Source organism: Neomonachus schauinslandi, chromosome 2 (genome assembly GCF_002201575.2).
Source record: "Neomonachus schauinslandi chromosome 2, ASM220157v2, whole genome shotgun sequence".
Classification (NCBI taxonomy): domain Eukaryota; kingdom Metazoa; phylum Chordata; class Mammalia; order Carnivora; family Phocidae; genus Neomonachus; species Neomonachus schauinslandi.
This window is the reverse complement of record NC_058404.1, coordinates 6,928,467-6,953,403: the sequence shown is the minus strand read 5'-3', so window position 1 is coordinate 6,953,403 and position 24,937 is coordinate 6,928,467. Positions and strand designations below refer to the sequence as shown.

Below are 24,937 nucleotides of genomic sequence, written 5' to 3'. Positions count from 1 at the left end.
ACGAGGGTCAGGTAGAAAAAGGATGGGGAGTCTGGGCGAGTCTTCAAAAGGGAGACACACAGCTGGAGAGGACCGAGGTCTGAAATTGGTGGACGCTGCAGAATCGCCCCTTGCTTTTGTTTGAATTTATGGCAATTCCATGGCAACCGGGATGACAGGTGCACCAAGATCTATCTGGGTCCTTTTTCTCTGCTCATGGTGGCCTCTGAGGTCACGAATTGCCACAGATACAAGAAGCAAATAGGATCACAGAGGAGAAAGCCCATCCCCACCCCCTCCTCCTTCCTTTAGGACAAAGGTGGCTTTTCTCCAGGCTCACCTCCATTCCACCCATCACGAGCTGCCCGTTATGGGATGTGGGTTGCCCCAGGCACAGGCGGAGAGACTGTAGGCAGAACTGTGTGAGGTGGAGAAAGACATAAGCGATGCAAATTTCTCAGGATTTACTCCCTCCTGTTAGGTCTGAGGTGTTTCGTGGTCTCTCCCACTGTGATCTCCAATTAGATTTTCTAAGAATCTGCAATCCAGGCTCTCCTGTGCATGGATCGTAGGAAGAGATCCCTCAGGAGCAAGGGAGATGGGGTTACTTTCCTATAAATATTTACAAAGTTCAATGCAACATCCAACCTAGGAGCAGTCTTGGTGCCCCTAGAGTTTGACCATGGAGTCTATAGAATCCACACTAGGTATTTCAACAAAGAGAATTTAATGTGGGGAACTGGTTAAATGAGGTGGGAGAAACGTAAGGGCAAAAAAGGAAAGCAGCTCCCACCCCAACGCCTGGGAGAACAGAGAGAGGACTCTGGGCTTTTCAGAGCCTCCGAGGAGCCCCACACAGCTGAGACTGCCTGCCCCGGGAGCTCCTCCCGCGCCATGTGCTGGTGCTGGGGGCGCTGGAAGCCGCAGGCTCCTGGGTGGAGCAGGAGTGAGAAGCAAGCAGAGCTGCGGTCCTTTCCTCCTCGCCCTAGGGCTTCCCACGGCTCCTGCCAGCAGAACCTAAGGGACGGGGCCGGCAAAGGAGAAGCCTGCTTTGCAGGGTCTCGGTCCTGGCCTCACAGTCGGGGTCTGAAGAATCTGGAGCTCAGAGACAACAGGTCCTTTTCCCGGGGGTTTGGCCAATGGAGTCAAGGCGGGCCCCCATCCAGGCAGCACAGTCACGACCCAGGAGAAGTGCATCTGTATCCACTGCCACATCACCACCCGCGCCAACAGCGGCTCCCAGCAACGATTTTATTTGCTCCTCATTCTGTGGGCCAGTGGTTTGGGCTGAGCTCCGCTAGGACAGGTCATAGGCATCGGACGGCACTGGGCCTGCACTGGGCCGTCTCAGATGGCTTTGCTCATGTCTGAGCGTGGGCTGGGTCTCCAAGAGATCAAAGTTAGGCTCCTACCCTCCCCCAGAGACAGGGACAGGGGGGTGCTATCTCCCTCAGTGGTCATCCTTGGGAAAGTCCTGGATTATAAAACTGACAAGGGCTTTTTAAGAAAGATTTACATACATCTGGGGCACCTGGGTGGCTCAGTCCATTAAGCATCAGACTCTTGCTTTTGGCTCAGGGTCCTGGGATCGAGCCCTGCATGGGGCTCCCCGCTCAGCAGGGAGTCTGCCTGTCTCCTTCTCTCCCCGCGCGCCCCCCGCCCCGCTCATGCTCGCTCTTCCTCTAAAATAAATAAATCTTAAAAAAAAAAAGATTTACATACCTCTCAAAGGGACAGAGAAAAAATTGACATGACAAATGTTCTCGAGTAATAGACGTCAAGTCTGTCTTAGGCTGGCCCAAGCTTCTTCACAGGACGGGCTAGGGTGCACAGAGAGAGAACAAGACAGAGACACAGACGCAGGGACAGACAGAAAAAAAAAGAGAAGGAGCTGCAGAACCTCTGGGGCCTAGGCTTGGAACCCCTACCACCTAGCTTCTCCCACATTCTTTCGGTCAAAGCAAATCCCAGCCCAGCCAAATTCAAGTGAGTGAAGACGCTCTGCTTCCTCGTGGGAGAAGTAGCAAAGTCACATGGCAGAGACATGGGCACAGGGAGAGGTAAAGCATCTGTGGTGTTTTTCTCCAGTCTAACACAAAAGGCTTGGACGCGGGCGGGTGTTTACACAATAGCAATACACGATTCTCTAGCTTCTAAGATTTCTGCACAACCCACTCACCATCCGTCATCCCATGGCTGTGGTTTGGGGTGGGAACCACTATTTTCTGACTTAAAGCTAGTCTCCAGGGACAATAAGCCCCTTTCTCCAAGACGTTTTCTACTTTTCCTTTCAAAACCCTCCCAAAGCCTCAAGGCAGCCGACATTAACTATATAGCTCTTATTCAAACTGCTACTGTCCCAAGAGAAATACCCTCCTTCAAACTTCTAAATCATTGAATTCTTTTTGTAACATACAAAATATGAGATCTATGTATATGCTTCAAGTAATACCTGGGAATTAGGGGAAACATTTTTCCCCCTAAAACTTGAAATGTTGAGCAAAGTATGGAATACCACAATGATCCCTCCCCAACCATAAACATCCTCTACCCCCAACCCTAATTTCTATAGCCAATTTCAACTTTATATTCCTTTTCTAGGGATGATAGTCCTGCTTCCAATGTGTACAAATTGGGACACTCTCTTTTTTCAGGAAAATCAGAGAAGGGAGCATCTGGGGATTGAAAGTTAATAAAAAGAGAGGCTGTAGTAGAGAAAAGGGAACAGGACTTTGGTCAATGAGGTTTTGGGAAAAATGAAGCTGAAGGAATGAAAACCCAGAACTTACAAGTGCACCCTTGTATCGGCTTAGAGGGCAGAGAGTCGAGAGGTGTTCAGGAGGCTCTGATCCGCAGTATTGCAGCTGATCTCTGAAGGGGGAAGAGACCGAGAAGAGCAGAACTTGTTTCTGATGAGAAAACCAGAAATGCCCTGAAAAGTGAATGGAAAATGGGCACGGTAGGGTGGGGAGCCTCTTAGGACAAACAAGCATTATCTTCAATGAAACAAAGCATTTTATAAACATCACAGGGGAAGAACCGAAGATACCTGAATTTGTGGCTCTATTTTGGTAAAAGGAAAATAATCACAAGAGTTTTGTGGGTTCCTTTGCTTTACAGGTTCACTGAGCGGTCTAACTATTTTTCCCCTCCAAGATGGTAAGTTCTTCAACTCTGGATTTTTCTACTACAGGGCTTTTGTAGGGAAGGGGGCAGTAGTCCATCTAATTAAACCAGTGTGGCAAATGCCCTTGACTCAAGGATGGTGGCTGGAAACTCCTCCCAAATAAAAAGAAGGAATGGTTTGGCTAACTGCCTGCTTTAGGAGTTAAAGACCCCAAATTCACCATCACCATCACCAAGTTATACTGTATATAGTCTATAGAGTGAGGTAGGTAGATGTATCCTGAAAGCTTTCCAGTGCGCAGCTTGACCTCTCCCACACTGCAATCTTGGTTAATCCTCAAGCCCATCCGGAAAAGGCTTTTGCAAGGACAGAGATCCGGATGGATTTGAGAGTGAGACCAGTTAACATCCCAGTGCACTGACTAGTGGTTCACTGGGCTTTCAGTGGCTCCAGAGGCAGTGACCAGTTTAACCACCTGGTGACCAGCCCACCTGTAGTCAAAACCATCACGCAGTACTTCTCCAGGGCCCCTTATAAGGTTGGGGAACGGCAGAGGAAACTTCTGCCCACATCGAGGGGCCTGATCTGATTTGTACTTACCCTAGGGACCGGAAGACTCAGGGCTGCCCTGCCTCTGTCCCCGGCTAGCCGCCTGGGATAAACCAGCAGGGAGTCGGCGCCCCCAGGGCTCCCCAAGTGGGTTCTGGGGCCGGAAGCCTCCCCCCCACCAGGCGGCGGCAGGGGAAGAGGCGGCGGCGCGGAGGATGCACCCGGGGGCCCTGGGGCTGTCCGCCCCGCTGCTGGCGGCCGAGCAGAGCGCGCGTGAGTGCCGGGAGGCCCCAGGCTGGGCGCCTGCCCCGCTCACCCCTCCAGCCCCCCGACCCATCCGGACGCCCGGGGACGCACGGGCCACTTCTGCCGCGGAGGGCAGCCTGCCCCGGACGGCGCTAGGCTCTGCGCGCCCGTGCGTGCACGGTGGCACCCCGCCCGCCCTCCCCGTCCTCGGTGGGTCCCCGCGGGTGCACGGTCCTCTCCTGGAGCCTGGGCACGCGTATTCCCGCCCTTCCCTCGGGAAAGGCCTCCTGGACGCAGCCGATGGCCGCGGTGCGAGCTGCGCACCCCCACCCCCACCTCCACCCCCACGCCCCGGCCTGCCCCGGGGTCTCGGCGGCGGGGGAGGCGGCCGCGTGGCCCTGGAGGACTTTGAATCCGCTGCGGGCTTCAGGACTGGGCCAGACGGCTTGCTGGGGGAGCTTGTCCTGGCCCAGCAAGATGGCAACATTGGTTAGCGCCTTTCTGCTTTGAACTTGTAACTCTTTCTGTGGGGAGGAGGAGGCCTCCGCCCACTTGCGCCGGGCTCCCTGCTGATGGGTCTGTCTCAGCGGGGTCCCTGGGGAGGGGTGGGGGTTTAATGAGGTCCCAGCCTCAAGACCTCCAGGGCCCCGCGCCCCTCCCAGCACGCACGTACTTGGGGACCCCCGGCAGGCGGCGGCTCTCAACTTTACCCCTATGCGCAACTTGCTGCCTCGGGGTTGGTGGAATCTCCAGTTTGCAAGACTGTCCCTGTGGGTCCCACTGGGGCGTCCCCGCAGCGCGATTTCAGTGGCGCCCTGGGCCAGATCTTCACCCGGGAGGAGGCCGAGGGAGCGAGGGAGGTCTGCTCCAAATCTCCCTGGTCCAGCGCCCAGACAGGCTGGCCTCGGGCAACACAGGAGCCCCCTGTCAGTATTCACCCCAGGTGCTCCCGCAGACGTTGTGCCCACTTTTCCTCTCACCGGAGAACCAACTGCGGCCTCAGCATTGCTGGGCCTAGGCAGGGTGGTGACTCCTCCAAAGACTTTTTTGTGCTGGAAACCCTGGTTTACCTTGGCGGGTAGGGGCGGGGGAGCAGAAAGCCCAGGTGGTTAGGACTCCCAACAGAGCCTGTCCATTCCCTGGCCCCTCGGTCCAGCCCTGCAGGGTTCCTATCTGGCCCCGGGGGAATGCTGCGTTTCCACTACAATCCGCAGCTTTGTGTGCCCATAAATCCATTTTAAACTTAAATATTGCAAAACCCAAGGAATGATCACATAAAACGACTAGAGTGAATTTGTGCACCTACTGGTGCTGGACAGGCACAAGCCCCCCTACCCCCCCACTGTCACTGATTGGGAGTACAGACCCTCACCTAGGTTTGCCCCTTTCCTCTATGTTACTTTACCCTAGCATCCTCAAAAATTAAAAAATAAATCCCCAGAGAGGAGGATTAGCATTTTTTAAAATGCACATACCAGGTGCCAAGTAGTTTTTGTGCATGCTGTCCTATGCAAGCCAACAGCCCCTCTCTGTGACCATGAGCCTGGCACCTTCATCCCTCCACAGGCCTGTCTAGAATGCGAGCTGGCCGTGCCTGCTCCAGGACTGGGTCCAGCAGGGAGCCCTGCCCGTGCTGAGGATGCGGGGTTGGAGGGGCCCTCACTCTCCCCTCCAGCCTTGCACTCACCCTCTCGCCTTTCCTCTTTCATCCCACAGGCCTCTACTCCACGGTCTACGACTTCACCCCAGGACAGCTCCTCTGGGGGTGGCTGGCCCTTTCTGTGCTACTACCTGGCTTCCTGGTCCAGGGCCTGAGCTATCTGTGGTTCTGGGCAGATGGACACCAAGGTCATTGTTTGCTGGCCGTACTAATTCCCCCTCCTTCAGCTTGGCCTGTGGAAGCGGTAGGAACAAGCAGCCTCCTTTCACCCATGGAGAGGGATTTCATAAGTGCAGTAGGAGCCTATGCATTCTATCCTAGGGTCATAAAAGTTCAAGGTTGGAAGGATGCTCAAAGCCACCACTTTGAACTCCTGCTCTGATAGGCATCCCCTCTTCCAGCCTGCACTTCCTTGAGCGTCTCTAACATCAGGAAGCTCCTTCCAGAGGCAGCTGTGACCCTTCAAAAGCTGTGTGTGTGTGTGTGTCTTTGGCCAAATTCCATCTTGCTCTTGTTTAATTTGTTGGTCAAGGCTTTGGAGCCATAGAAAGGGCCTCACTTAAGGCAGTTGCATTTAAACCCCTGCTACCTTAGTTGAAGAAGGTGACATAGATTTAGCCACAGACTAGGCCGTGGAGCTGGCCTGGTGACATTGGGCTCAAGGCTTTATTTCAGGACAAAGCCATTTGAGAGCCAGGCCCAGGTTTTTTTTTTTTCCATACACAAAGCAGCCTCGATGGGCCTGGTGCCCAGGAGCCTTACCTGTGGTTGCCCTCTGCAGGTAAGATACTGGTTTCACTGGGAGTACTTGGATACCTGGAGTGTCAGGAGAGACCTGTCTGCGAGCTTATGTAATGGCAAATTTCAGCTCTTAGCCACCTCATAATCCCCTAGGTGCCAGGAATAAAAAAAAAAGGGGAGAAAAGTTTGGTGATTATATCAGTGAAGCCATGCAGCTCACATGTGTGTTAAGTCCTAAAGGCCGAGGATTGGAAGGGTGTTCAGGAAGTCAGTGCAAGTTTGAGCTTGCTGCTGGCTGTTCTTGGTGGTTTATGCCTTCAGGATTCAAGGCCCTCCTGGGCACCATCTACCATAGTAGAGATGTTCAGCCCCTTCCCTCAGCCCAGCCTAGGAGGAAACCCATTAAGGGCTGGGGGGCCCTGTACGTGACCTTGAGGACAGATAACCAAACATGTGATAACTCAGAAGGAGAGTTCAGTGAATGCCAGTCACTTGAGAGAAGCTTCCAGAATAACTGCCCGATAAGTCTGCCTTCTGGGGCTCTGTGAGGACCCTCAGGCCCATCCAGTCCAGTGCCTTCTGCAGGGACGGGGCTGTGTCAGGCCCACAATGCATCTGTATTCATGCTGCTGGTGTCCACCTGTGGCCCCACATTCTTTGCTTCTCCATGCTCCCTCAAAGTTTTGTAAGCGGTGGTATGAGTTTCTGGTATGTATTAACACTAAGATGGATAAGGAAGAGAGTCATGAAAATTAGGCCTCAGGAAGAACAACTAGTCAGCTATGTCTCTTTCTATTTTAAAAAATAAGGGGAACTAAAAAAAAACATAATTTAAAAGGAAAAAAAAGATATGAGAAAAGTCAGGAAGAGGAACAATAGGTCAGAAAACAGGATAAAGTGAAAACATACAGTTGTTCATGTGAGCCACAAATTTGGCTCTAAGTTTTTTTTTAATTCATATTATTAGTTTCAGAGGTAGAGTTTAGTGATTCTTCAGTTGCATATAACACCCTTTGCTCATCACATCAAGTGCTCTCCTTAATGCCCATCACCCGGTTACCCCATCCCCAAAGCACAGCAAAGGAAACAGTCGACAAAAACAAAAGACAACCGACAGGATGGGAGAAGATATTTGCAAATGACACATCAGATGAAGGGCTAGTATCCAAAATCTACAGAGAACTTATCAAACTCAACACCCAAAGAACAAAGAATCCAATCAAGAAATGGGCAGAAGACATGAACAGACATTTTTCCAAAGAAGACATACAAATGGCCAATGGACACATGAAAAAATGCTCAGCATCACTCCTCATCAGGGAAATACAAGTCAAAACCACAATGAGATACCACTTCACACCAGTCAGAATGGCTAAAATCCACAGCACAAGAAACAACAGATGTTGGCAAGGATGTGGAGAAAGGGGAACCCTTCTACACTGTTGGTGGGAATGCAAGTGGGTGCAGCCACTCTGGAAAACAGTATGGAGGTTCCTCAAAAAGTTAAACAGAATTACCATGTGATCCAGCAATTCCACTTCTGGGTATGTACCTAAAGGAATTGAAAACAAGGTCGGGAAAAGATACTTATACATCCATGTCCACGGCAGCAGCATTCACAATAGCTAAAAATGTGAAGCAAAGCAAGCAAAGCAAATCAACAGATGAATGGATGAGAAAAATGTGGCCTATGCACACAATGGAGTATTAATTAGTCTTTAAAAAGAAGGAAATTCTACAACATGGATGAATCTTGAGGACTTTAGGCTAAGTAAAATCAGCCAGTCCCACAAGGGCAAATATTGTATAATCCAGTTACACAAGGTTCTTAGTCAATAGAAAGTAGAACAGTGATGCGGGGGGTTCAGGAGTTAATGTTTAATGGGTGCAGAATGTCAGTTTTACAAGATAAAAAGAATTCTGGAGATGGATGGTGGGGATGGTTGCACACCATTATGAATTACTACAAATTATTAATAATCTGTTGTAGCATTGGTTTAAATTATGTTAATTTAATAAATTATCAATACCACTGAACTGTACACTTAAAATGGTTAAGATGGCAAATTTTAGGTTATCTGTATTTTATCACAATAAAAAAAAAAAGATTAAAAAAAGAATTAGCCATAGCCCAAAACCTTGAGCTGTTCACTATCTCAGGTTCAACATCACCAAAAAGCGTGAAGATGGAGGGCAGTACGCATCTTCTTCAAGCTGTGGGCCTGTGATAGACTGTTCTAGATGAAGTGGGTACGTATGGCTTCTTACTTAAGCTGTTAGGACAAACCAGAGCTTGCTGAGAAACTTCATTCCGAAGTTACGTTAATTACTGTGTTTCTGAGGGTCCGCTTGGAGCATTTGTTCCTAATGCAGCTAGAAATGTTATACCCTCATCTGCGCTGCGCTGCGCTGGGTGCGCGTTTGTTCATGCTTGGAGATGTGTGTGGCAGAAGGGCCTGGACGCACGTGATGGAGATGTGGGCTCTGAGGCCTAACCAGGGACGCAGCTGTAAGCAGGGAACTCAGAAGAGCAGAGAGAAGGTGTTTGCCGTGCTGGGGGACCAGCCACGGATCACCACTGGGGACTCCTTAAAAATGCAAGACCTCAAGATGCACCTGGACCCACATCACATCACAGCAGACTTTCTCTGATTCTCCAAATGCATCTATTTAACCAGAAATTCTGGGCCTGGGGTCCCGCAAATATACTTAAACAGGGCTCCAGGTGATTAAAGTTCACGTTTGGGAACCCCACCCTGGTGCTGGAGGCCAAGCATCAGGCCTGAGGCGGTGGGGGGGCGCCCACCAGCCTGGGCACGGGGGCGTGGCCCAGCCGGAAAACAGCTGCCCCCGCTGCAGAGGCAGAAAATCTCCCAGAGGCGGTGTGCTTGGTGAGCAGTGTGAGCGCAGGGTGAGAATTTTCTAGATGGGAGGAGTGTGGCTGGAGACAGATTAGACTGGGTCACACAGGGACTTGCAACTGGGGGAAGAGTTTGAGTTTTACACTCCAGGCATTGGAGACCCAATGGAAAGGTTTAAACCAAGGAATAACACAGTCCAGTGAGGCCCTGGGTGGGGGTGGTGGGGACGGTAGAGACCATGGGGCACAGTGGGGAGACACCGGGGCCCAGGCAAGCAGCCAGAAATCTGGGCGGGAGCCGATGGGGACCCAGAATGAGGCATCAACCCCTGGGACAGAATTTGACGGAGATAGTGACCAGTCCTCTTCCTTCCTGCTGCCACCCGCACCTTGCCTCAGCTGCGACCCCGGTGTCCCCAACAGTTTCCAGTGATGTCATCACCTGAGTTCCCCTCTCTGTCACGGGACCCAGACACCCCATTCACAAAACCAGGTGGACTACATTCCCCCCGGCTCTTTATTTCTTAGAAACGAGACCTAAACCCCCAGCTAGACCAGAAGAGGCTCCTGCTGTCCGGCCCCTACCTCACTGTCCCCAGCATGGACCCACCATTTCAGTGGCCGCTTCCTGCCCCATCGGCCCCACATGTGCTCTCTTCAGCCCTGCTCCCATCTGCCTGTCCAAGGTGAGTGCGCCCCTTCTTTGCTGGGAGCCCTCCCTGACCACACTGTCCTCGGGCCCCAGACTCGTTCCACCACGATCCACAGCTCGATTTGACACGATTTTCTTCCTGCTTAAACTTTTCATGAGCATATGGTTTCTCTCCCCACCTGAGCCCCGGGCTTCTGGAGAAAGTCTTTCCTTTGCTTCCTTTCCTTCATGCCTTCTGTCTCCAGCAGGTGGCAAAAACCCAACGAAAATGCACATTGACCTAGCGAAGGCTTCAGGGAGGGTAGGAAGAGGGAGAACAGATGATTCGGGCCTGGAAGGAAAGCTACCCTCCCTGATGTTTGCAGTCCTGACCTTCTCTGTTGTTGTTGTTGGGTTTTTTTCTTAACATTATGCTTGTGTCAGATCTCACAGCTTCAAAGACTCAGTAAGAAATCAGTTCACTCCAGGATTCCAAATCATGAAAAAGGAACACGCTTCCTTAAGCATCTTTCCTGGGCCCTCGGAACCATGAATAAACCCGTTTCAAAGAGGACCCCCGTCCGCTCTGGCCACAGACGTGTTGGCCAGAGATCAGAGCGAGGCTCGTAATCCGCATAGCCAGAGTCCTAGGGAGGCCCTTACGGAGGGAGCTTTTCAGGTGACTTTAAAGATGCATCTTGCTTGGATTCAGGATGAGATAAATTAAGATACCCTCCCCCATTTTTCTTAACTTGGACAAGACAGACGTTCACAGTCCCAGATGGCCTGGGTGGACACAGCTGTCCCTGCTATGAGCAGGTGTAGTAATCACCCCCGTTCCTGCTCGTGAGGACGCCGAGGGGGGACCTGGGTGCACGAGGGAGAACTGCTGTGTGAAAACCCCAAGTCCACGGTGCCCCAGTGTGTGTGCCTGGGGAGTGGTTTCGTTTTCCCGTTTGCTACACGACTCTTCAGGTGGTAAAGGATGGGGCCCCATGTCACCTTCCAGACAGCTTTCGTAAGCCGGGAGCATAGGCAAAAGTTTCTAGGATGGGTTGATGGGAAACACGATGACACAGGAACGTTTCCAAACTTCTTTTCTTTCGTGTTGCTTCCTTTGTCTCGACTGTAGGAAGGTCGCCCAGCCAGACTGTGACACCTTCCCGTCACGCTCCAGCCCCCTGTCTTGTCCCCAGGGAAGCCCCCGTTTCTTTCCTTGTTCTGCCCTGTGCCTGCCCCAGTTGCAGAGACACACAAAGTTCCACGTTCTGTGACAATGAGGACGAGAGTTTTCTCATTTCCTTATGCTCTAAAGCAAGGACAGCACGATGCCTTGCAGCACACATTTGTTGAGCCAATTAATTCCCATCCCAAGAAGTCCTGGGGTGGAAGACACAGGTCAGGGTTAGCGCCAGACCTTGCAGGGCCCAGAGCAGCCCCCAGCAAGCCTGTCTGGTCCAGGCTCCCATCCCGCCACCCCGATCCCGCCCACGTGTGGGCAGAGTGGGCCTCTGGCCAGCCTTGCGGAGCAGGATCACCCACTGTCGCATCTGGGTTGGACCTGATGACTGCAGTGTGGGGCCTGAGCTCAGGGGCTCTGATGCCTGGACAGGGCAGCTTGTTCTAGAATGCTGGATGTCTGTCACTGATCGGCCAGGAAAAGGGGTGTGGGGCATCCTGTTGAAACTGTCACAGTCTGGCTCTGCACCCCGGGCCCTTGCTCTTCCTCAGGCATTGGGATGCTGCGTCCACTGCTCTATCGAAAGAGCGGGAAGCCTCCTGCCAAGACCAGGTGCTGCTGCAGGAGGCTGACCTGTCTGCCCTCCACCTTCCTGGAAGCTCTGATGCAGCCAGGGCCCCACCTGCTGCTCCAGACGCATGTTTTCCTCGCCTTGGACTTCACAGATACTGTGCCAGGTGAGAAAAGCCCACCCCCGAGCACAGACTGCCTGACTTCACAAGGGGAATACAAAGGAATGCCTGATGTAAGTAAATCCTGGCAATCGATGATTTCCCCTGTTGGGGAGAAAGAGGGCAGCCCGCACTCACCAGCACAAGACAATGGTTCGAATCGGCTTTTGTTTGGGGCTGGCTGCTTTGGTGGGGGTCAGTCCACGCAGTAGAAATTGTAGATGGTCACATTACCCTGGGAACACCTTGGGAAGGGACCCCACAACAGCTCCTTCGTAGGATCTGTGTGCCTGTTTCTCCTGCGTCCTCGGTCACTGGCCTGACTGGATGCAGACAGAGGCCTGAGCCTGAGAGCCTTGTGGAGACTGAGAACAACTCTGATCCAGTGAATGTGTGTCCCACCTGCATTTTCTCCAGTGAAGGCTCTCTGTGTCTTGTTTTCTCTTGGTCACATCTTGATTCTTTCCCAGCATCCTCCTCCTCCGCCTCTTCTCTTTTTCCGAGCATCCACATTTATGTGTGCTTACATGAAATGCGTGCAAGTCATGACAGCACTGTCCTTCTGGTCGTCCCTATGGTGGGGCCCGGCACAATTTGTGTTATTGTTTTATTGCTGTGCCTAAACCTCTTTCCTAGAGCTTGAACAGCAAAGTGCATTTGGGAGGGAATACCATGGTCAGGGCCATCTAACTGCTTCATCATTGACAGAGCTTCGACGGGAGGGCTTAGAGGATCAGGGACTTGGCCACTTTTCCTAAAGGGCGGACAAGGGAAGAGCCCTGCTCCCTTGCTGGGGAGGAGCGCCCACTGCATCATGCAGAGAAAATATCTCCCACGCATCCTTGTTGCTTCCTATGCGTAGGCGTGCGTGTCTGTACACAGAGTTGTGTTGTCCACCCATTCAGGTGCTTGGTTAGGGATGCCCGTGGGGAAGCCAGGTTTTATGGAGAGATTAGGCGCCCCACAAACACCGCTGTTGTCCGCTTCCCCTCCAGGTGTGAGCACGCTGTGCTCCTGGTCCGCGCTGGCCTGGGCCCTGGTGTGTCATGCCTACTGCGTGGGCTTCATGAAGCTGGTCAGCTTCTCACGCCATGGGCCACCCTCTTCTACCAGCAGCCCTGGAGGATGGGCATATTGGGGGTCCGTGTCCTGAGCCTGGTTCTCTTCTTCAGAGCTTACCACATCGGGTTTTGGTTTCTGGAGGTAAGCAGGCTGTCAGTGGCTGTGTAACAAAGCACCCCAGACCTTGATGCCTTAAAACCACCTCGGTTCTGGGGGGCTCGCTGGGCACCTGGGGGGTTCTTGCCAGGGGGTGGGGGATCTCAGGTGGGTGCAGTAGGACGGCGGGTGTCTGGGTCCATAAGGAGGCTTCACTGGGCTGGCCGTACAGACGGCGTCTTTGCTCACATGCCTGGCACCCCGGGGCGCCCAATTTCTCCTCAACGGAGCAGCTGGGGCTGTGGGGCAGCTGGGAATTCTGAGAGAAAGCAAACAGAAGCTGTCAGTCCTCTTAAAACTGGCCTGGCCCTGGGTCAGCGTGGCTTCTGCTGTATTCTCCGTGTCCAAGTAGTCACGGCCAGTCCAGAGTCAGAGCGTGGAGGAACGGACTCCATCCCCCGTGAGCGTCCAGGGAGGGGAGGAGCCTAGGGTGCCTCTCTTTGCAGACACACTCCCTTAGCTTAGAGAGCCCAGCCCCGACGCCCGGCCAAGTCCAGAGCACAGCTGCAATTGTGCTCACGATACACGACACAGACCGTGTTCTGTATCACGGGCTGAAATCTCTTCTGTAGACAAACAGGCATAGGGTCCTGCCTGTCCCGACCTGATACAAAATATACAGTACATACTTTGATGTCGTGCACAGCTTCTGAAAGCCCTCCATTTCTTCTGAATGCTGGCTTTTGGACCTCTTCTCTGACTCCAATAGGGCACCTGCACTGAGCCAAGCCCCGCCCCCAGCCCTTGGTCTAGACGCACGCGGATGAGAGTGGTGGCCACGGGGTCTGCGTGACCCTGCAGGAGTCCTGCAGGGGTCTGGGTGTCCCTGCCAAGGAGAGGTATCTCTTCTGGACATCAGCAAATACACTCGGCAACAAGGAACAGCGTACTCACGTTTTAGGGAATAGGAGGCATTGAGAAATATTTAGACTTGAGCCTTAATACACGTGTTAGCAAAAAGGAGAAATTTTTTTAAAGAAATTGTGCTCCTAAAGAAAGATTAACTGTTTTATTCATTTAAAAAAATTCTGCTCCAACTTCAGTTAGGTATTATCCATCTTAAAATGTGGGACTAGAAATTACAGCTGGATCACGTATAGCTCTTCTCTTTGGACGTGAAGGCTTGCGGCTCTTGAAGCAGTGACTAAAAACATAGGGAGATGGGGGGTTCCTAACTGCCTCCTTCAACACCTCCTGAACTCGAAGGGCATCAGGAAGTGAGGTTTGCAAGATGTTACTGAAGCTAGTCTTTGTTTTTTCATCCCCACATCAGTTCACTACCCACTGTGAGGATCCAGTGAGACAATAGGGGCAAAGATAAAAGGTGTGGGTTTCCTGTCGAATCACTGGATGCTGAGTCAGGTGTGGTCAGTGCAGAGAGGACAGCTCCGAGGCCCCGGTTTCCGTGTCCCTGCCCTGCCCCCTCCCCTCCTGGACGCTGACGTCCTCGGCCTGCCTCCCTCCAGGTGCCCACGGGCTGGTGATGACCTTCTGGCTGGTGGCACAGAGGAATGACATCGTGGACAGCATCTGCCACTGGAAGCTGTTCGACCTGCTCGTGGGGGCCGGGTACATCCTCTGCTACCTCAACTTCTGGGACAGCCCTTCCTGACATCGGATGGCCATGTTTTACATGGCAAGTGGGGATGATGGCTTCTTTAATCCTAAATGTGCTCATTTTCTATGTACAGAGTGCATGGGTGCGTGTGTGTACTCGTGCACACACAGCTATGTAAGAAGGAACAGCTTAGTCTTAGGAAAGCTTCTAAAAGGAGCTTGGATCTTGAACAGAGATGATGACAAGCTCTGAAAATGGTACCGGGACGTCCAGTTGTTTGCACGGTGGTCACCGTAGCAAGAACTGTGTTTTGTAGACACTCTTTACGTCTGATAGCTAGCATCACAGCTCAGCTATGTTAAGTCACATACACGGTGTCCTTGTTCATCAACTCCATCATTACTGGGTTCCAGGCATGGCCCTAGACTGTGCAGAAGGCACGAAGGTGACAGGAGGCCTGTCTTCAGGCTTCTTCTAGTCCAGTAGGGGGATAAACTCCATACCCAGATAACCAAACAACAAGGCAGAATGTGGGTAAATCCTAGGAGATAAGATTGCCTGAACTCACAAGGACGGTGAGGATCACTTCCTGCCAGGATGACCAGAGATGCTTTGGACCAGAAGGTGGAAGCCAAGCTGCGTTGCCAAGAGCGGGGGAGAGAAAAGGTAGCCGGCACTGCAGAGCACAGATTTGGGGATCAGGCAGCTTGCTTTGGGACTGTGGCTCGCCCTTCACTGTTACCAGCCCACTCAGCCAGGGACTGGAATGCTCCACACCTGTTTTTTCATCACACATTGAGAACAAGGCCTCTTGGTGTTGCTGTGACAATTATATAAGATCCACCTTCTTCCCGGGGTCCCCTGTGAAGAGTAAATAAGTAACTTGGCGCAGAAGAACCAGCGCCTCATGGCCATTATTGATGATGAATGGGGGAAGAGACTTTCAGGGGAGCAGACCCTGCAGGACGGAGCCATGAGCAAATGGAAGGGGCAGGAGGGGCCGCTCCTGTCCAGGAGAGGCGGGTGGTGTGGTCACCTCCTGCTTTCAGGAGAGCCCCAAATGGCTGATCAACCACAGGCCATGGGGCCCACAGACCATGAGGATGCGTGGTGTTGGACACATTATGGAGCCTCTGCAAGCCTCGATTTCCACATCTGAGAACCAGGAGTAAGCGTGCCCATCTCGCTGTGCAGGAGGATGAGGAACACGCAGGGTCCAGCCCTGCTTGGGGGTGCAGCAGCTTCCAGCCCACTCTGTGCACGCAAATAAAAGGGAGTTAGCGTTTGCAGAGCAGGGTGTCCCCCTGCCAGCGTGCCTGACGAGCTGGAGGGACACGCGGAGAGGGTTTCCATTTGCCGTCTGTCACTGTCCTATCCCCAGGAGTCTGAGAGGCTGTTACGGGAGGAAGGGAAACAAAACTTTGTCCTTCCCAGCCGCTCACTCGGTCACGAGAACCCAGAGGTCAGAGCAGGTAAGTGGGAAGGAGAGAAAGTGGACTGCACCGGAGTGCAGGCATGCCATACGGCCCTCGCCCGGGTGACTTACAGACTCCTTCAGGCTCCGCTCGGCCTAATGCGGTGCTGAGCGTGCTCATCGGAGCCGGGGACTCCACTCACGGAGGTGACCTGCCATGTCCAGGGTCACCAGCCGGCCGGCGATATTGCCCAGGCCGGGCCCTGATCCCTGGGTGTCTGGTCCAAGCCTCCTGCCAACACCCCATAAATGGCAGGCCTGCCACGCTGTCCTTTCATGGGACCTTGCCCCTCCTCAGCGGGCACCTTCCCTGGAAGACACATGAGCCCTGACCCAGAGAGACAGTGACTCCTTTGGGGTAAATTGTGTTTTGTTGGCAAAGAGAAAGTTGTTGTTGTTTTTCCAAAAGCCAAAAGACCACAGAGTACTTAGAAATCACTTTCTAAGGAGGATGGGCCTGGGGGCTTGGAGTAGCTCTGTTTTTTAATGGTTAATGGCTTTGCTTAAATAATGGAAACCGTGCCCCCAAGGTCAAAGCAGGAACTTTTGGACTTCCTCTTTCATTGATTCACTCAACAGAAGTATGAAGCATTTGTAGTTTTGTAGGTTCTGTGCTAGAACTTTTTCCTACTCTCCTATGACCTCTTGTTCTCGTCTTCAGGTCCTGGGAGTAACAACAGAATCATTAGTAATTGCTAACATTTGAGGCAGGATCATCATGCACCAGACACTGTTCTAAGCTCATTAACTGTCTTACTTCTCACAGCCCTCAATGAGACGAAACCCATTTTACAGGTACAGAAACTGAGGCATGGAAAGTCAGGCATCTGGGCAGACAGAGGCCGTGTTCAGATCCAGCTGGTCTGATGCTACGAGCCCAGCTATAACCAGCAAGCCACACGGCTGGGCGGTGGAGCTGAGAGCGTTTGAGCTGGGAGGGCCTCGGGGCCTCCGTGCCCCCACTTCTCAGCCTGGCTGGCTGTCAGAGGCACTCAGGGGCCTTGCCAGGGATTCAGGCCCAACAGGTCTGAGGGAGACCCTGGAATCGGTGTTTTGGAAGCAGGGTCAGGTGGTGCTGATGGCCAGCCTAACTGAGAATGCCTCGCCTTCCCTTCCCTTCCAGAGGAGGCGGCCGGCCTCTGGATGATTTGTGAATGCCCTGCAAAGCCAGGTTTGATGTCTTCCACTTGTTACCAGCTCACTCACTTAAGTGTGCACATACAGCTTCCTCTGTGTGCTGGAAGTGGACTCAGAGGCCGGCGTGTGGGCAGGTGGAGCCTCAGGGGCCCCAAAGACACAGACCCATGAATGCAAGCTCTGTGACGGAGACCACTCCGCAGGAATACAAGAGGCCGACAGAGAGCGTCCGAGAAGGCTTTACAAAAGGGGGCATTCGAGCTGGTCTCGGGGGATGAGCCCGGCCGGAAGAAAAGGGGGTGGGGGGAGGGGCCATTTCAGGCAAAGCTGCAGAAACAAGACGGAGTGTCAGGGAGCCCGCGGGAAAGGAGCATGGGTGGCATCAGACGAGCAGAGCCAGACTACTGGTTAAAGGTGATGAAGCAGAGTTTATTAAGTCCGTCGCAACAGTGAAGAACGGACCTCAATCTCAGTTTGTGGGGCGGTGGCTGGGCATTTTTAAAGGAGGATGGGGGCATGGACTGGGGGGGACATCGGACGTTTGAGCAGGGTCAGGGAGATGGAAATTTATCAACAGCGGGAAAGGGGGTGGTTAAGGTGACTGCCATCTGCGTTTATCGGGAGGAGGAGCTCACTTCTCACATGACAGGCGGCAGTGTTCATGCAAGTTAGAGCAGGCTGCCCTCCCACCCCTGGGCCGGGAGGGTGTTCTTGAGCGTTGGTGCGTCAGAGAGACAGCTCGCTGGTCCTTGAGGAGGCAGTTCTGGGTGGCAGAGGAGTTACACCTCAGAGACGCAGAGATGGGGATTTGTACGTGCAAGCTTTCCAAAGTAACTCATCTAAAAGGGGGTTCACGGCCTCTCTTGCCTTTCAGCAGATTTTGGCTGGAACAGAGAGTAAATCTTCCTGGCGGTGTTAGCTTTCTTAGGCAGAAACTGAACTGGGGCCAGTTCATCACCCTAGGGAGGCAGCCTTGAGTTGTTAGGAGCTATGGGAGTGTTTGTTCAAATCTCTTAATGTGTGTGGGGGGAGGGGTGGTTGACAAAGGCGTTTGTACTACATGTCTGCAATTTGTATAGGCCAGGCTTAAGGCCGAGGCAAGAAGAGGGCTTCGAGATGCCGATCTGAGTCAGGTTTGGTCAAGGAGAGTCTTTGTTGGTGGTGGTGTTGTGTCAGTCAAGGTTCTCCAGGGAAACAGAACTGATAGTCTGTATAGACATGCATGAGAGGAGATTTATGGGAATTGGCACACACAATTTTGGAGGCTGAGGTAGGCCACGGTATGCCTTCTGCAAGTGGGAGAACCAGGAAAATGTGGTGTAATTCAGTCCGAGTCCAAAAGACTGAGAACTAGGGGCTCGGATGTCCAAGGAAAGGAGAAGATGGATGTCTCAGCTCAAGAAAAGAGTGAATTGTCCTTTCTCCACTTTTTTGTTTTATTCAGACCCTCCACAGATTGGACGAGGCCTGCCTGCCCTGGTGAGGGGGTAAGGGTCAGGTCCTTTACTCAGTCTACTGATTCAAGTGCTAACCTCTTCTGGAAACCCTCACAGACACACTCCAAAATAACGTTTTACCAGCCCCTGGGCATCCCTTAGCTCAGGCAGGTTGGCCCATCCCGGTAGCCAGCACAGTCCCTGTGGGAGCGCGGGTTGGAAGATGACTCTGCAAAGGAAGACTGGGGATGCATTGTAAACAGGATTGCCCGCATTGTCAAGGAGTGGGGTCTTGATGCCCCTCAGGTGAGATGGGGCTACTTCCAGGTGTGTTAGGGAGGGATGACAAGGTCTGATCTGCAGGTGAAACAGATCACCTGGCAGTGGTGTGGAGGAGAGACCGTGAACAGGGAATGAAGACAGGAAACCATAGGACTCAGACAGGAAGCAATAGGATCAGAACTGCCATGAAAACGGCTGTGAGGACAGGAAAAATGCAATGGATTTGAGACAAACTTAAGAATTTGACTCAGCAGGACCAGATAGCTGATGAGATGCAGTTAATTTAAGGAGAGAGAGAAATTCCAAGTTTTGTGGCATTGAGTCCTGAAATAATACCTGCTGGACCTTTCAAACAGTGCCGCCCAGAGCCGGAAGGCCTGGGGAGAGTGGGCGTTCTCAGGATTGTTGAGTAGCTCTTCATAACGCTTTCAATTCCCTCCTTATTTTACTTTTCTGGAGTTAAAATGGTGCCCATGAATGACCACGGCAAAGCTTTCTAAGACTTTTGGCCTAATGGTATTACCTCATACACAGTATTTAAATATACCATCTTCTAATTATGTCCAATTTGTTTACTTATCCTAAGAAATATATTTTTATATATAAAAACTAGAAACCAGGGGCACCTGGGTGGCTCCACGGGTTAGTGTCGGACTCTTGGGTTTCGGCTTGGGTCATGATCTTGCGGTTGCGGGATCGAGCCCCACATCAGGCTCTGCACTCAGCATGGAGTCTGCTTCAGATTCTCTCTCCCTCTCCCCCCCTGCTCTCTCTCTCAAATAAATAAATAAAATCTTAAAAACAAACAAACAAACAAACAAACAAACAAACTGGAAACCAAAGTTAAGAAGCCCGCCTGGGTGAGGGGTACAAAGAGCCTTCTGTAGAAGCTGCCGCCATTTTGACCGTGGAGGAAGGCCCCATGTTCAGCCATCAGGAGTGCTGTTACCAGGCCACAGGCCAAATTTACCTTTAAAGAGGCATATAATCGACAAAGCAATACTAAAGTATACTAAAGTTGTTATAAAAGTTTGGGACACTAGTTTACTGGAATTCAGTGGTACTGTGAGCCCTGCAGATACTTTGAATTATTGCATCATAAAACTAGGACACGTGAACAGTTCACATGAGAATATGAAATGTATAAAGTTGGAAATAAAAGTCTCCTCTCTCAGCCCCGCCTGACTCAGCAAAGGGAACCACCATAGCCATGTGGACTATGCCCTTCTATTCCCTGTGCATTTATGATTCTGCAGATATTTTAATAAACTGCACTGAGAACCAGGAGAATCCCCCTTTGCCAGAGAAGCTCTTTCAGACCTTGACCCTGCTTCTAGGGGGACCCAGTCAGCCATGGGCACCCCAGTGGGCATTGAGGACGAAGCCTCCAACACTGAAGGATACTGCTGCAGAATTTAGGATGGGAGTGTCCCTGAGGCCATGTGCACTTGACTAGGGGTGGTGACTCTCCTTTTGGTCCCGTAGACTATGCTGCTGGAGAACATCCTCCTTTTGCTGTTGTCCACTGCCTTTCTCCAGGGGGCCTCCCAGACCAGCCTGTGGACCGTAGCTGGAGTCTTGTCCAGATTTCTGATTGGTAAGGCCCAACGCTGCCTTATTGTTCCCTCCCTCCCCAACCCCAACTTGTTTCTTTAAGATGCCCTAACTCTAAGAGCAGGAATCTCCTCAGGAGCAGTTAGGTGGAGAGCAAGGAGTGGAGCTCACTGGACTGCCGATGGTCCCCACCAGGGCATCAGAAGTAGAACCCAAGCAAATCTGGATCCAAACTGTCCACTTCTATCCGTAAGGACTCGTGGGCGGGGCCTCCTCCCTGGGGTTCTGGCTGGGGTTAAACATGAGTCTTCCCTGTCCCTCCCCACTCAGCATCCTAGCACAGGGGGAGTAGAGCAAGGACCCCCAGACAAGACACCACGTGCTATTTACCAACAAGAACCCCGGGACGTGGATGCTGAATTACCCCCAATTCAGAGCTGAGGAAGGTGGCACAGAGCAAGTTAGGTAATGTCCCATAAGATCAGACATTCTGTAGGTGGTGGAGCTGGGATTCACACCCCGCTCCAATCTGGCATCTGGGACAGTGCTTGGCAGTTTTAGTTCATTAGCTTGACTTTATGAATGAATGACTCCGAGTGCACCATGCCCACTGTGTTTACTTGGCTTAACAGATGAATGTAAGCTTGAGAGGGCGTTCCTCCCTACGCTTGGGAAATAAAAATAAAAGTGGGAGGGACGGGGGAGGAAAGATGTTTTCATTCTCAGTGACCCAGGGCATGGTGAGCGGGGAGCCGGGGGCAAGGGTCAGCTCCCAGCCTGAGGGGCTCAGACAGACCCAGCTGCTGATCCTTCTCCCCCTCTTTCTGGAGCTGCCCAAACCCCTGATTCCCAAGTGGCCCTGGAGGGAGTCCTCAGCAGGAAGATGGTGGGTGAGCTGTCGGCAAAGGCATACAAGTTCTGAAGCAGATGGCTCTGGCTGACATCTTGAGCTCCCCTGACCAACATTTATTGAGTGCCTACTGCATGCCAGATTGGGTTTGCAACCCAGAACCTTATGAATGATGTGGCCCCATGGAAAGGTCACTCATTAAATGCATGTACTTTGGACTTGCCTGAGGAGGGGGGCTAGTTCCCCTTTTTGACCTTGGGTGGCTCATTATCAAAGATGGGTGACATCATTGTGAGAATTCCGAATAATGTGTAGAAGTGGCTTGAGGGGTGCCCACCACAGAGCCACCACTCATCCCACAGGATGGCTGTCTCCACTCCCCTGCTGGAAGCCCACTGTGACCCCCCACGCCTCATCCCCCGAAAGTAGTCGGAGAGGATCCAAGGGGTCATTTGTCGGCTCGCCCAGCTTCCCCACACCGCAGTCTGCCAGCCCCTCGGGTGCTTCCCCCCCGCTTCTACTCCAGGTTTCTTGCTGTTTATAATGAGCGCCTTGAAACCAGGCACTTGATCTAGTACAACAGGAAACTGGAAATAACGTGGGAGGTTACTGGAATGCTCTGTTAAAGAAATTATTGCCGTAGTCAACACTTCTGATCAAAATAAATTAAACTGACAACAACGTGATTAAGATGTTTATGCTCAAAGGAAGTGTTGTTGCTTCGCATGGAAATTCCTTGAGATGGGGTTTTTGATGGATATGTTTAACCTTTACTTGGGTCTTGTGTTTGAGGTTATTCCTTGCCTCCCCCTCCCCTAGTTTTGGAGTCCATCCTCTGGTGTGTGGATGGTTGCATTCTGAGCATTTGATCCAGTTATTTGAAAGTAAAATGAGCCTTTCTACTGGACATCACACACACACACACAAACACACACACACACACACCTAGAGTGCTCAGTTAGAGCTGCCCTAGAGAAAGAAGTCATAGTATCGATAGGATTAAACTTTGTTATTACATTTTTCCGTTTAGAAACATTTGCAGCTTGTGGAAGCTGAAGGCTCCTTAACTTCCCCCGGAATATCCAGCTCTGATACTCCAACAACAGTCCTGTTTGGGATCCCAATTATATTCCCCTACTCGGAATTCCAGAGTCTGGAGTTCTCAGACCACGGGGAAGATGCAGGACTTCAAGGAACATAACCTTGTGCTCTTCTTTCTCTGCCTCTTTCTCAGGCAGTGTCTCGCTAACTCATCACAGACCGCTACACCCTGGACCCACAGGCATCTGGCAGGGCTGTGTCCATCCAGGAGTTGTGTGGCATCCAGGGGCTGATAAAGCAGAGACAGAAACTTCTCCCGGGCCCCGGCTCCAGCTGGGGAGAGGCCAGGGAGCCCGGGCACACGCCAGGAGAAAAGTCACGAGTTCGCCGGTCTGGGGAAGGCCCCCGGCCCACCGTGGGGACCCCCAGAGGCTGGGCTGGAAAGCCAGACTGCTCTGGAGGATTGTTTCCTCAGTCATCATCACTGGCTGTTGGTGAAACTTGCCCTAGAAACAGGAAATGGGTCTAAGATCAGTGCAGCCTTTGGAGAAGACAGTCCTGGCTGCTTTCGTCCCCCTTCATGGGGGCTGAAACAGCGCTACACCCAGCAGAGGACACCCCTGTTTCCCCAGCAAGAGCTCCCACTGTCACCTCAGGACCTCCTGTCCTCAGAGAAAGGCTCTGAGTTTCAAGGTGTCCTGAACTCAGAAGCGGACCTGTTGGAAACCTCCAGTTTGGTCCCTTTTGCCAGTGACAGCCATGACCCAGCTCCTGCCCAGAAGCAGTCAGCCGCATGGAGGGAGCACAGCCCGAAGGAAGGAGCAGAGGTGTGGGTGGGCGGAGAGGAGGGGAAGGACAGGAGAGCTCCATGCTGTACTTCAGTGCCATGGCCGAGGGGACCCCAGCCTCACCTCAGGAAGGCAGGCAGGCGACTCCGCAGACATCCCACTCTGGGAGGAGGGCAGAGTCCTCCCCTCAGCCGGCCACGCGGCCCCTCCCTGACACCATAGCCAACATCAGCCCGATCCTAGGCCTTAGTATTTTGCTAAATACACAGCCCTCCTTCCCGCAGGTCAGCCGGCCAGCGACTTGGAGTCAGGTGGCTCCTCTCCACCGCTGACCTCACACTTCATTACTGTTCTCCCTCCTCCGTTCCATGTGAGACGCTACTTGTGATCTCAGCTTTCCCCTAAAGCGGGTTCTTGGGGACAAGCGTTTCCAAAGTCTCTGGAAGCCTTCCTTCAGAGCTGGTTAAAGAAGTGCGGTCAGAAACCACAGGAGCAGAAGGCAGAGCCCACGTGGAGGGCTGGGCGCTGTCCGCAGGCGGTCCGCTCTAGCTTTCCCAAACACCTCTGGGTTCAGGGACAAGAGTCAGGCATCAGAGAGGAAGTGTAGTGTGACTTCGCAGTGAGCTGTCAGATTGTCATTGTCCCTATTGCTGGCTACAGACGCCAAGGGCAGATAGCAGACAGCGGCTCTGAATGTCGGTACGACAGGTACCTGTAAGAGCCCCCAGCCGCTGCCTGGCGGAAGGAGCGTCAGAGACAAACCAGAGCCGAGCAGAAGCGAAAGCAGTAAAAGCAGATGATATCGAGGACCATTGCAATAGGGGTTAAGAGAAAAGTCTACACCTGGACTCCATTCCGGATACAGCACGGACAAGTGGGAACTGAGGGTCAAGGAGCAGAGTGGGGTCAGTGGACGGAAGTGTACCGAGAGGAAGCCTGAGGGGTAAGGGAAAGACTGGCTAAACCAACCTAACAGGGTTCGCAATGAAGGCAGACCAGGTGGTCCGACCTCACCTGGGGCTGAGGGGGCCTGGGGAATTTGACCAGATACAGAAGGGGATGAGACCTTGAGCGTGGAGGATTCTGCTAATAGCGACGCAGCAGGATTCTTGCTAAAACTGGACAAAGCAGAGAGAAGTGTGGAAGTAGGCCTCGTTGGAAAGTTCAGGGGAGCCTGAGCAGGGTTTGGCCAAGGGGATACTCTGTCAGGAAGGTGTGGGCTATGGCACTGGAGACTCTGCCCAGGACAGTAGAAGGCGCTTCTCTGGGCCAGGACCCTCCCGAAGGCTCCCCAGGGACCGAATGCCCTTGCACCCCTGAAGAAACGGTTACTGGACAGAGGGTTTCACTTCTCTACACTACGTGTCTTCATCTCTGTGCTCGGGATGTGTGGGGCACAAGTATGATACTATTAGAGGGAAAGGCCAATGCCCTTCGGGTCAAGAGCACCAGGGGCCACCTGGACTTGAAGCAGCTGGGTTCGTGACCCTTTGCAGCCAGGGGAGTGTACCCCGTGGGGGCGGCTCAGTGAGAGGTGGGACAAAGGGCTCGGAGGAATGTGGGCACCAGACCAGCTCCCACACGTCAGAGGCTACTCCTTTCCTCCCTAGAATATTAGGAGTAGCTTAACCTCTGCTTGCTGAGCTCAGCATTCTATACTGGATATACTGGATTGTCATCACCACCTCCGTAAGTGCCCATCAGCCAGAGCTTCAAAACATGTGTGTCACTCCCGTGGCCTTGGCTTCGAGGGTATTTATCTTACGTCTGCTGTTGCACCTGCCCATGTGGCTTTCTTGATTTCTCTAAGGCTAGTTCACTTCCTTCTTATCCCATGAAGCCACAGAGGATGCAAGAAAGGGACTGACTACCAGTATCCTTAAACACTACAGACC

The 24,937-nt window shown here is 52.5% G+C and overlaps 1 protein-coding gene across 1 annotated transcript; it reads left to right on the top strand.

Annotated features, from left to right (window-relative positions):
* The first annotated feature begins 3,870 nt into the window (after nt 1-3,870).
* Nucleotides 3,871-23,374, top strand: XKR5 (XK related 5). The gene is given in 13 exon segments (XM_021694154.1): nt 3,871-3,928; nt 5,618-5,775; nt 5,777-5,805; nt 11,525-11,624; nt 11,626-11,710; nt 12,700-12,774; nt 12,777-12,907; nt 13,676-13,808; nt 14,389-14,558; nt 20,295-20,406; nt 22,448-22,570; nt 22,573-23,076; nt 23,079-23,374. Coding segments are annotated over 13 exon segments (1,974 nt in total).
* The last annotated feature ends 1,563 nt before the right edge of the window (nt 23,375-24,937 follow it).